General features: G+C 39.2%; 1 protein-coding gene across 2 annotated transcripts; it reads left to right on the top strand.

Annotated features, from left to right (window-relative positions):
- The first annotated feature begins 8,137 nt into the window (after positions 1 to 8,137).
- Positions 8,138 to 12,967, top strand: LOC310953278 (uncharacterized protein). 2 transcript variants are annotated; one of them, XM_083922244.1, is made up of 7 exons: positions 8,138 to 8,240; positions 9,393 to 9,515; positions 9,920 to 10,061; positions 10,184 to 10,292; positions 10,751 to 10,841; positions 11,255 to 11,440; positions 11,898 to 12,967. In XM_083922244.1, the coding sequence occupies exons 1-7, from the start codon at positions 8,204 to 8,206 to the stop codon at positions 12,023 to 12,025; spliced, it is 816 nt and encodes a 271-aa protein (XP_083778370.1). In that variant the 5' UTR covers positions 8,138 to 8,203; the 3' UTR covers positions 12,026 to 12,967. The 2 variants fall into 2 exon arrangements, with proteins under 2 accessions (XP_083778370.1, XP_083778369.1); XM_083922243.1 differs by having other exon boundaries at positions 11,252 to 11,440.
- Positions 12,968 to 13,558: the final 591 nt, after the last annotated feature.

The following is a 13,558-nucleotide window of genomic DNA, read 5'->3' as shown; positions in this document are numbered from 1 at the left end:
ATTTGTGTGTCTCCTTCATTGGATTTGATATCTGTTCTCCATCATGTCTGCTCTCCTTGTCTCTCATCCCACTCCTATTTTCATTTCAACTCCTGTTAACCGTCAATGCTCAGCCTTCTGATTTAGCAGCTTCCAAAAGGAACAACACCCCACATGGCATTTATTTGTCCTTTCCAGAGTTTGAAGGACAAAAACAGCATAGCACAAGTCAGGCATGTAATGTGTGCACAAGAATTGGACTCAACGGCCGTGGCACTCCTACAATTACTTCACTATATAACTGCCATCTCTCCTCATTAAAAAAAAAACTAGCTGTTTTGCAGGAGACAGCAGGCCAGTCTAGACACACTGCTGGTACTTTATAATCAGCATTAGGGAGATAACACTAATGAAACTGACATTAATCCGGAGCTGTTAGGATGAAGTTAGCCTGTGATTGGACCCCAGCTCCAAATGTGTACGACCTTTTAAAAAGTGGTGGTTTGTGAAGAAACGGACAGATGTCTCATTATGCTCCATTTTTCCTTTAATGATAGTTCGCTAACACCCTGCTTCAGCAATATATATTTCTGATGAGTATTCAACAGATAGAACAGCATGAACAAGTTGACAGCAGAAGGGATGTGAGAGGACACATACAGTATTAACACTAACACATGAGTACTGTACAAATATGAGGTACTTGTACTTCCTGTAAGTATATTGTTTCCATGCAGCTTTCTACTTCTTGTCCACTACAATTCAATCCAAGGCAAGGGAAGTTTATTTGTATAGCACAATTCAACAGCAAGGTTATTCAAAGTGCTTTACATATAAAAGATGTATAATGCATAAAAGGTCATTTAAAACATATAAAAGATTGGAAAAGATTGGAAAACAGAAGTCTTCAGTCTTGATTTAAATAAACTGAGAGTTTCAGCAGACCTGAGAGGGAAATATTACTTTCACTCCACTACATTTATCTGACAGTTTTGGTTACTTTACAAACTAAGATGTTTGCATTTAAAACATGAAGAGGTTATAAAATATGATGGTGTGTTTTCAATTAAACTTCCCAACAGTTTATGCACTGTACACCTGCAATAATTGATAACTACTTTATTTAGAACAATTGCTGCTCATGCTCATCTTCAAGTGCTTATATGGGGTCGGCTTGCGGGGGGCAGCAGCTCCAGCGGGGGACCGCAAAATCCCCTTACCTAATTGAGGTTTTTTTTGTTTTTTTTTTAGATTTTTACTTTACATTTAGTACACTTTCCTGATTATACGTAATATTTTCATTGCAGGGTATTTTAACAGTGTGGAATTTGTACTTTTACTCAAGTAAATCCTGAATACTTCCTCCAACACTGGCACATATTTACTTTCATTTGATTCAGTTATTCTTAGTCCATTGCACTGACTTTTGTATCATCCGTATGCATGTTTCCACAGATGATATGGATAAGCATGCAGCTGACACTGCAGACCACCACACCTAATATACACCACTCTAGTGACAAAGATAGTCACCATACACATCATGAAGGCACACTTGACAGTATTTTGAGTGACTACTTTATGTTTCATAATAATCTACTGGGGGTAAAACTCTTCAGCCCACATCTACGTTGCATAAACAGTATATATTTGTTAACACCCAATATTTTAATATGGCTTCAATATTTTCCTATAGAAGGTGTGTGTAAGGCTCTTGAATGGCACATACATCTGTTACGTTGGAGACAGGGAGATAGTGGCCAATCAAACTGCGGAGCACATCTGTGTTGCCAAGAAGAATAGTTGCCATAGCAACCTTGTATATACCCCATATCTTTACAATGAGACAATGAGACATTCATAGATGTGACTGAAAAAACAAAAACTTGAATGCTACTGTGGTTACCTACTGAAAGATAAACAGGAGACAGAATAATATTGCTGGTGTAATTTTTGTGAGTTCATGTTTTGTATTCACTCCAGGGGTAACAGAGCCTACTTGGGATTGCAAAAAAAAAAGTACCATAATTGAGCCTCTGAATCCCTTTCGCACTATTTTACATAAAGTAACGACCGCTTGGAGATAAATTGAACGCTAAGTTGGAAAGGATTCATATTGGACGTACACAATTTTAATAGTAGATCCGTATTGAAAGTCTCTTATACAGTATCTTTATTGTATTATTATATTATACTGTATTTCTCAGTTAATCTCCCAGTTTGTTTCTCAACCCTGCTTTACACAGCATTCTAGTTTATGGTTTATTCCAAACTAGTCCTAGAGATGGACACAGCAGTCTCTTTTGTTCAATCGCTGGATCTTTTGATATTCAGTCTCAACACCGTCGAGAGGCTTTGGGTCACATGTCACCCAGCAACCATCGTGCTGTCATGGATTTCATAAGGGAATTAGATGTGTGCCAATCTGTTGAAATAGCTATGGTAGAAAATCAAAAAGTACCACGAAAGGATTTATTACGTGTATGTGTGTGTGTGTGTGTGTGTGTGCCATGTGTGTATGTGTGTGTGTGCCATAAGTACTTCAGTTATGTCTGAGAAGAGTTGGATACCCTGATTTGGCTCAAAATGTGCAAAGTTAACGAATAATGATTGTGCTAACAAGCACTTAACACAAACAAACATGCTACCCAAAGAATTATAAAATTATTAATTAATTAATAGATATATGCAGACAAAATAAAGTAAAAATAAATACCAGGGGTAAAATGTATTCACCAATTATAAAAACTTGAAAACTAAGGTCATAACATTACACCAAATTAAAAGCAAGATTAAAAAAATAGGTCTTTAGTTTCTTTTTTAAAATTACAGCGAAAGATTCTAATATCCAGAGGCATTGAGTTTCACAGTTTAGAGGTTTACAAACAGAAAGCATTCTCTCCGGTCCTTTCATGGGAAACGTAAGGTACATTTAAAAGAAGAGCAATTTTGGACCTAATGATCTGGCTGAAACATAAAAGAAAAGAACATTTCTGATGAATAGAGGAGCAAGGTCCTTTAAAGCCTTGAAAAAGGTTAAATACCTTGAAAATCAATTCTAAATGACACCTATAGCTAGAACAATGACAACAGAGGGGTATGTGATCCATTTTCCTGTATTTAGTTAAAGACTTTGGCTGCAGTATTCTGAATAGCTGTAGTTTTCTTATAGAGTGTTTAGGTAATCTAGTAGTTAGTTAAAAAGGGCCTATATTTGGTGATGTTCCTGAGATGAAAATACAAAGTACAAATATCTACAAAGCACAACATCTATTATCTGAGACAAAGTAACATTACATACAGAAATCAACCATGGTATTTTCCATTCTGTTTCCATGGTGGAGCTGCTCCGTGAATAAATATAGCTCTCGGCCCTGATGAAGACCTTCATCTAATCAGTAATTATTTTATTGTGTTTAGACTTTGAGAGTATGGCATGTTTCTGTACTTTACTGTTCACATTTAGACATAAAACCAGCTGTTCACACCAGCTGGAGGGTGTGTTACATCCCCCATGTACGAGTCGAGCCAGGATTCAAAGAATTCTTTGAAGAAAATTCTTCGAGACAGGGAACAGACCATGTAGCTTCTTAGGAGGGATGCAGTGTCGCAGAAGAGAGAGTCAGAGTGAGAAAATGATATAGGACGAGGGGTCGACGTGGCTGAAATCAGGGAGGATGAAGAAAGAGAGAGAGTTGGAGGGCACAAAGACAGCAGGTGGGGGGGTCTTATCCTCAGTGTGAGTCATCCTTAGTGAGAATACTGCAAGTTCCCACAAGGGCAGCTCTCAGTGAATGCTACGTGAAAAGGGCACGGCTGTCATTCAAATGCCATAATCCTGAAACCTTTCGCACAGCTCACTGTGCACAAGAGGAGTACACACATTGTGTTACATTACATTACATTTCAACCATCAAAATACACCAAAACATGTGAGTTATCAAAGGCATCAAATAAGCAAAACTGCTCCATGTGCTATATTCTACATTTTCCAAGAGATATATACATTTATTTATTTAATCTGAACGGGTGAGTTTTCAGTCTGTGATGATCTGGGGTTTCAGCTGTCCTAATGTTGGCGGGGAGTTTGTTACAAACAGCCTTGATTTTGCTGAGTTTGTACGCGTGTGTGAGTGTTTGTGTAGCTGTGCTCGTTTGCGTGCCTACTGTAAGAGAGTGATAATGAGAGGTACGGTAGCTGTCCCTGTTTTGTTACTATGGTTACTGTGACTTGATGGCACACTCACTTCTCGTTTCACTTTGTTTCATTGCCATGTAAACTGCTGGATTCTGATGCAAGGCCGCATGTGTTGTAAAACTGCTAGGACTGTACAGTAAGGACCTGTTTTTCTAATGTTCAGGGTACAGGGTTCTTAAATAAATGTTCTCAAATGTAATAAATGAAATCTTATCTCAAGATTCGGTATCCTTATTATTAACTTCTGGACAGACTGTCAGACAGTTATGGCAGCCAGAAGAATAACCCTAATGACTTTGGTAATCCCCTAACTTTCCATATAGCGTCACCAGCAAGTTGACATTGCTGTTTTTTTACATGAGAGATTGGTATGACATTTAGTTAAGTCGTTCATGTTACCTTCAGGATGACTTGTGATAACTTTTATGATCTCTTGAAGGGGAACACCACCTAAATTAAGATTTCCAATATGTTATTTCCATTGCAGAGGAATGTTCGGTCAATATTTGTTAAGATAAGCTACTCTCGCTCTCTCAAAGCCAGACACCTGAGAAGTACGACCCAAACTCAATGTCATCAAGCATAAAGTCTGGAGCTGCTCCATAGACAATGAATGGGAGACCGATTTTGTTTTGTTTTTCCTTCTTTTTATACCTAAGTTAGATTTATTCTATTAGTCAGCGTTCATTGTGAAACATAATACGTCCCCATATACTCAGAATATTCCCCTGGTGCTCTCATTGTCAACAACATCTTTCACAATTCATCTTCTATGGGGCAGCTCTATACGTTATACTCAATGACATCACAAATTTGAGTTTTAGCACTCTAAATTTGAATTTGGGAGAGAATCGTTCATGTTTACTAATATTTTTGTACTGTCTTAGAACGTAGCACATATGAATTTTGAAAATGGATGTAGTTTCCCTTTAACTTTGGATTTGGCTCCATCCTCATATGCAAAACATGACATTCCTATCAGCCTCAGCTGTGATTTGTGTTTGGAGCTGATTAGCAAATGTTTTATTTCTAGCATGCTTAACTAAGACGGTTAACATTGTAAACATTATACAGTACCACATCAGCTTGTAAACATTATCATTGTGAGCCTGCTAGGATGCTGATGTTAGCATTTAAAGCACTGTGTGTCTGTAAATACCTAACAGAGCTGCTACAACATAGCTGTTACTTAACTTTTATATTGCAGCAGTTCAAGTAAAATGGAAGAGCCAGCCTGTGGGAAGGCATCTGTGAGTAACGATTCAGTATGTCCAGCTAGAGCATAAAGATTGGAGGCAGGGGACACAACCTCTCTCAATCGTTCAAAAATACGCCCATACCTACACCTATAAAGCTTACCAATTAACACATCAAGTTGCTGCTGGTTGCTAGGCCAGGTGATACAGGTCAACGGCAACAAAAAAATATTGAATCAACACCTCTCTAAAACAAAAACAAAAATAGCATTACCGGTACAACATTCATGAATATAATGGGATTGCATTAGCTGGGTACACCTAATAATCTGGCAGCTGATTGTACTGTATATCCTCCATTAAAAGTGCCGGATTTTTCGAAACAAAATAATAATGCTCCGAAATGGGAGAACAGATGCACAGAAAAGAGAGGAGAGGGAACAATTTGCTCAGAGGAAAGACTCTTCGTGTTAATTTCATGGAGGATGATCTGTTCTGAAACACTTTCTACAAAAGTTCTTTGATCCTAGCAGGACCAGGACCGGGTGCCTTGGCTAATTAACAGTCCACTGACATGTGAGCAGTAAAGATGCCAGCCGCTGGTGTGCAGGCAGCTGGAGCCTGCATGCATTATATTCTTTCATGTGAATAACCATTGTAGATGATGATGATGATGATGATGATGATGATGATGATGATGATGATGATGATGATGATGATGATGATGATGATGATGATGATGATGATGATGGTGATGATGATTATGGTGGCATTCAATAAAAGTAATTTGATACGCCTTCCATATTTTGTCTTACCACCCTCGGTCATTTTAAATAGACATGCTGATTCCCATCCATGTCTCTTCAGTCCAGGGCTTTCTAAATAACAGCCATACTCAACATCACAGTCACCGGTAATAAGAGCGTGGGCAGCACTAGCGCCTTTACTTGGAAAGTTGCCATGTTCCATTAACTCTCTCCAGTAAGTCACCAATGCAAAGCTGATTTTCTCTCTAAAAAAAAACAACAACTCTGACTCATGGCCCCAGTAAGTTCTCCCTGCTTGCTCTCCTTTTTTTTTTTTGCTTTCATTCCTCCCTCCCTCCATGCTCAAAACCCTCCCTCAGCATCTCTAACCAAATAATCAAAAAATTACAGTGTAACAGGTTGCCACATCTGCGTCCCTGCTTATCTCCCTCTCATTATGTCAGCGGCAATGTCATGCAAATGTGTTTGTTGAGGAAAATGCCAAAGTAGGAATGAGCAGGAGTATGACCAGAAGACTAGCAACATCTTTCTCAGTTTTCTGTCTTGTTTATTTCTTTTTCTCCTTAGTTTTTCCCTCTTGTGCTTCTTTATAATACATGATTACTCAAAAGACAGAGATAAGAGATAAAATAATAGTGTGAGTTCTGTTTGAGCCTACCTTTACTCAAGATTAGGGATGTGATAGACTTTATTGATAAAATAACTTATAAGATGGATATAATGAAGTGCCTTCTCATTTTATTGCATGCAGTGATATAGTCAGCACAGCTTTGTGAAATCTAACAGAACCTCCAGGCACCGACAAGCTTTTTCAATCACAGCAGCCCAAATGAACTGTACTTTGTAAGACTATGTTGATTGATAATATTTGTTCCATTGTTTTGCAATTTAATATCCAAATGTAAAAAAAAAGTATCCAGCAGTTGAGTCCAACATTGTAAGTCACTACGTCTCCCCTCTTTTAAATGAAAAAGTGAGGACAATTTCAACATTTTTCAAATGAATTATCCACTTCTAGGGGATTTTATTACATAATGTGCACTGCACATTAATTCATACTGTACAATAGTGAACAAGCACTAGATCCTTTGGACAAACCAAATTCGAAATAAAGTAAACTAGAGGGATAAAGGGATGAATCTAACGGTATTCCAAAAGACCTCACATGCTTTCATTTGCATAGTGCATTACTCAAACTGATGCTGTTTTAACATTTGTTGTGTCTTTGAAAATCATTGATACTGGAAATCAGGAGATAAAATGTCAAATTGTCAAATGTATACATACAGTATTCAAATATCTATGCTACTTTTTTCAGAGTTTGAATCTTTTAAGAAAATTTGAACCTCAGGGTTGGAACCTACTGGCAGTTCTGCGTGTGTTTTGTGTATGTTCAAACTTTGACACACATGATGTCCAGTGTATTGCACCAAATTAGATTGATTTCCTGACTTCCAGTTAGCCTGTGGTTTCACTCGAGTTGTGCATGAAAATTGGTATGTAGGGAGGTTAACCAAACAACAGTCTCTAATGTGACGACTAAAATTGCCTTTTCTCTTTTATTTTTAGGATGTTTTAATGAGTGTTAATGCAACCTTGCCTTACTGCAACTGCATATTTCATTGTAGCCCAAATCAAGCTTTCACTTTTTCTAAAATATTGGAAGGTCTGTTCATTTCTCGTATTTGTATAGTGTACACAGTTTAGGAACAACTGTAACTAACGCCCATTTGTCCACATCCTGGTGGCTCTTTTCGGAAGAAATAGTAATTTCTCTGAGTGCTTAGACATTATGGAGCAATCTATTCTGTAGATATGTGCTCCCCACTCTCTCGGTGAGCAGTAGATATAATAGAGTCGTCATCATATCCCTCTTCAGGGTCACTGAACAGCAGTTGTCTGGCTCCATCTTGTGGTCATACAGGGTAAGTGAAACGCGGCACCTCTGTTTTGCCAGATTCTGACTCTCCGCCAAGTTCAGCTACACGTCAGTGGGAACCTGTACTGGTGACTGGACGTGTGCAGTGCGCGTCAGGCGGTTCCCGGATGCACCGAACAGAAACATGGAACGGGTAGTGGTGGAAGTGCCGATCAACAACGGTGAGCTACATACACCATCTCCACGTCTACGCGCCTTTCAAACACTTAGATTAACGTCTCCTGCACGGCCGTGTGGTGCTTCTCTCGATCTGTGCGCAAATGCTCCTCCTCTTCCTCCTGTGACGCGTGGTTCGGCGTATTGGACGTGCTGTGTGCGGGGCTATGTCAGTGCCTTACAGGCCATTTATCCTGTTTCTGTGTACGTTCTTGTAACTGCAGGCTGCTGGCTGCTTGTACTTGTACACAGTTGAGCACAGCAGAGACACCAGTGAGCTGCTGTCATCTGTAAAACAGCAGTTCTGCAAAAAACTTACACGGGCCTCATTGGGCCTATATTAGATTACATTGTATTGAACTTTATTGTCATATTTGTTGTCTGATCACAAATATGACACAAAGTGTATTTAAGAACCTGGTTTGTTAGTGATATACATGGTATTAACAGAGATTTGTAAAATAAAACATTGAGGGTTTTTTATTTTTAAAGACCTCAAGCTCATACTTTTAATGCCACTTGCAGTATTGTGCTAGGAAGTAGCCTGTAATGGTTCTGAGACAGCATTAGCTCAGTCAGTGGGGACTTGACCTTGAAACTGGAAGGTCGCTAGTTCAAGTACACACGTAAAACGAACCAAGTGGAGTGTGTAGAGGTGCCACTTAACACTGTCTATGTGCCCTTGAGCAGGACACCTGTCAGTTAGAGCTTTGACCCCAACCCAGTAAAATTCACCCTGGCTTCAAAATGATTTGGTTCATGCAAATTTCCAGGATATCTGGAACTTTCACACATGGACAGAAAAGCAGTAGGCTTGGTCAGAAACTATTCATGCTCATGGAGGGTCGGTCCTAATTTAAAAAGAAATGAAGAAAGAAAGTATCCTTCATCTTCAGTTCAAAAATATCAGTGGGTTCTTCACTAACATGTAGGCTTCCTAGGTTGGACTTATTATATTAATAATAATAATAATGTGATCATTTGATAATTGTTTCTTTTTCAATGAGGTCAGAGGTCAGAAGGTCAGGGCAAATCCAAACCACACCCTCAGTGTGCATGATGGTTTATCTATTCATTATCTCACCTCACTGTGTTTTAGGCTGTATTTGTTTATATTCTGTTAATCTCTATCTAGTCTATACTATTCCGTACTTCAGGTTTTTCCCTCGCCGGCCCTTCCACAACCCCACGAAAGCGCCAGGTGCGGTTTTCAGCTCGGCATGACATCATCCTTCTGCGGGAGGTTATCGCTCAGAACCCCTTTGCCTCCAAAGAACCAGGTTAGTCCTGTTTTTAAAGGACTTAGCCACCTGAAAACACCTAAATACTGTTTAGATGCTGAGAGCTACAGTTTCCTTCATGACAATTGGGGACATGTCAAAATATTTCTAGTGGAGCTACAGTGACATTTCATCCAGAAGAAAATCTATATCTATCTACAACATGAATAGCAATTTTACAATTTATTATCAACTCAATCAAAAAGAGGGCTCTTGTTGCCTTTTAGTAGTTTTCACAGGATGACATCCATCACATAACAGGCAGGGAGACCAATAAAAGGGAAACATGATGCTTCAACATGTCCTATGTATACAGACACATCTGTGTATTCAAGTTCAAGTTAATAGCCTTTTTCCTCCATGCTGTGTATTCACGAGTGTGTGAACTCATTAATCTTCATCAGGACGGATCTGGGCCCGTGTGGGAGAGATCATCACTGCTGCCCTTCACGATGAAAACTTTGAGGTGGATGCCAGGAGGTGCAGGGAGAGGACCATGCTGCTGCTGGACTACTACAAGAAACAAGACTTTCCCAGTCTGCGCAGGTAGATTCAGTCATTAAGAGTATGGTACTGTTTCCTGAGGAAATAACTGTGTGGTGACTTAGCGATGGGCTCTCCCCAACCAAAAAGTTCTGTGCATGTGTGTGTGTTTTTGGTGTACTCAGATTTGGAACAGAGAGGTTGTACGCCCAAAAAGAAGATCTGCTCCATGAGGTTTTGGAGCTGGAGGCTGAGAAGGGGCTCCTGGCAGGTGGGGAAAATGTTAAGTATCAGGTGGGTGTTATGTGTATTATACAATATGGTTTTGGCTCGCTTTGCATCTTCTATTTTTGATCTATAGGCAACTTTTGAAACTCATCTCACACTTCGCTATTAGGGTCATTTTAGGCCCATTATGTGATTAAAACTAGGGTCAATGCATCTTTTGTCTGTATCTGTTAGCGATGGTTTATCTGTTTCACTTCATTGGAACTGAGGCTAACCAGAGAAGTTCTCTGTAACTACCTGACCACTTCCCTTCTCTTCTTCTTGGTGGCATTCAGTCACAAGTTAACTTAATCTGCCTTCTGCCTATACAGTACCACTTTTACTGCTGCTACAGCTACTCTAGTATTGCTATTACTATAACAACTTCTACTGTTGGTAACAGTTGCTGCTGTAGCTCATGCTTCTCATATTCTTTGTGATTGTTGTCAAAGTTATATTTTAATCTTGTCCTAATCTTTTTTTAGGATGATGAACTGAGAAAGCGAACCATAGAAGAACTAACTCTACAAGAGCAGGACAAACCCAATATCACCATCACACAAACACCCACTACAGGTAAAAACAGATTTAGAACACTAGAAAGGACAAATCACTTGATAGTTCAAAGAAAATGTATTCATTATTGCCTCTGAGCTCATTCCCTCTCAATCATTTCATTTGACTGAGAGGCACATCATATCTTGTTTAACTAGTGTGCATGTAGTGAAAGGCATTGCCAAGAATTAGGATTATGTGGAACACAAATACTGCATCATTTTCATCCAGATATTGATAAGGCAGTAGCTTAATATTATATCTTATAATGTGAGGAAATAGGATATTTGAAGATATTTGTTCCTATACAGACTTTGGTGGAGCATAACTTAAATTCCTCGACCCCAGCCCTCAATTTCATGTTCAAGCGCCTGTATAAGCATGTATTTGCCTAGTGTCCGAAATGGGTTTTTACATAAAAATTGTCACAGCAGAACCAGAAGTAGAGCGTGAGGAAATGGCAGAGCATTCAGCGGCGCCCACAGCCAAGAGGCCCTGCCAGTGCTGCTGTCAGACGTACTCAGAGATCCTCAGTTTCCTGGAGAAACGGTCAGAGGCGGAGCATCGGCTACGAGAGGAGGAGCTCGGCTTGCGTCGGGAAGAGCTGGAGATTCAACGGAGTAAGATTAGTGCCGTGTGTGTGATTTTAAATACACGCCTGTGTAATAAATGTCCTTTTAATGTGGTTATTTCTGTCTTCCAAAGTGAATTTTTTATTCGTTTTAGAGTCACAATGAAATAAAATAATAATCACTTGACCAAATTCTTCTAATCTGGCATTTGTCACAGGTGTTTTGGATAAAATTATGATGACATTAATTGTAACTTAAATGGGCAATGTCATGCTGACATGTCGTTTATTTTAAGGATGCAACCGGAAGTAAACTGATTTAAAAAACATGTTCATCCTATAAAATTAACCTGACTTTCATTTCATTAAAAACAAAATCTCAGATGTGTGCAGAAATTCATTTATGAAAATATAGTTATAATTGTAAATGAAAAGGGTCATAATTTTTCTTAAAACTGTTATGCTGTCATCATCCTCAAGGGAAATTTCCCTTTTTTTATTCTCAGGTAAGATCACTCTGGAAAGGGAACGTCTGGGAGCTGAGAGAAAAGAGAGGGAACGGAGATTTGAGCTGGAGAGCCAAGAGAGGCAGGTCATCTTGGACCTGCTAAAAGAAAAGGTCCTGAAAGGCTAAAAGACTGCATCACCTGTATTTTATTTACATATTTTAAAACAAGTCAACGCATGAATTATGGGAAAAAACATAGTTAACCGCTTAAAAGAGGAAGGAAACAGGAATTGAAAAGATCAATGGTTGTAGGTTGTTGACATACAGGGCATTGTAAAAGGGCAGTAATGCAGGATTTGCAGGTGCCATGACAGCCAAATGAGTAATGATAGGAGAGTCTGGGTTTATGCAGGCAAATCCTGTCTGGTGCACAGAGTACCAAAACAAGACATAAACCTGCAGACAATGTTTAAAAAGCTGCAAGTTTTTTTCTAAACCACCTGTACAAAGCTGACCCATATAGATCCTGATAGACTCCCTGTGTTTTATTCCTCATGGCACAGTCTGCATGAGGATTTAAAAGTGCTGCAATTGCTCGAGTGTCACCCGAACGACAGAAAGCAGAAAGGGGTGTGGTGCGGTGTCTAAGGTGTGGTGATCCACTGAGCCAAAACTGGCAGACATGCAGAATCATAGCAGCATATTTTTGTCCTGTTTCCTCAGTGAGGGACACCCTTCTTTGGGGTGCCAGGGTGACAGATAACAACAAAGACAAGCTGTACTGTATATTAAAGCAGTACACAAACAAGTTATGGTGCAGTTATGGCATTTACCATATTGATGACTTGATACATGCTTTAATCCATAATTTCATTTTTAATTTGAAGACATTTAGATTAAATAGAAGTAAACCTATATTTTACTGACTGTGAATTCACTGTACATTAACTCGTAAGTATTTTTGTACTGTAAACAATACAAGCCATTAAGCTGGTGTCCACATTCTAAAGATTATATAGAAACAACGTTTTGATGTCAGTGTCACATCTTATGTGTGCAACTGTCCTTTTGCTATAAGATATATTAGCCAAATGTATGTCTTCAGTTGAATTTGTTAAACCCAGGTATAGTTAACTGTCATTGGTTAAAGTTGCAATATGACATAAACTTTTTTTTTATCACATGTTCCACTGATATTTTTACATGACACTTGCTACTGTGACCTTCTGTGTATTTTTAATTAAAAAAAACAAAAAAAAACACTTTATGTCTCCATAAATTATTCATTCATTCATTCATCTTCAACCGCTTATCCCGGGGTCGGGGTCGCGGGGGTGCTGGAGCGGATCCCCAGCTGACATCGGGCGTGAGGCGGGGTACACCCTGGACAGGACGCCAGTCTATCACAGGGCACATAGAGACGAACAGAGACAGACAACCATTCACACCTACGGGCAATTTTAGAGTCATCAATTAACCTAATACATGCATGTCTTTTTGGATTATGGGAGGAAACCGGAGAACCCGGAGGAAACCCACGCAGACACGGGGAGAACATGCAAACTCCACACAGAAAGGCCAAGGCCGGGATGCGAACCTGTAACCTTCTTGCTGTGAGGCGACAGTGCTAACCACTAGTTGCATAAAATAAAAGCATGCAAAGAAAAGGTTGATCATTTCTATTATGCCATTAAAACAAGTAAGATGTGTTTGTGTGGA

Source organism: Echiichthys vipera (genome assembly GCF_963691815.1).
Source record: "Echiichthys vipera genome assembly, chromosome: 2".
NCBI lineage: Eukaryota > Metazoa > Chordata > Actinopteri > Perciformes > Trachinidae > Echiichthys > Echiichthys vipera.
This window is presented reverse-complemented; position numbering and strand designations above follow the sequence as displayed.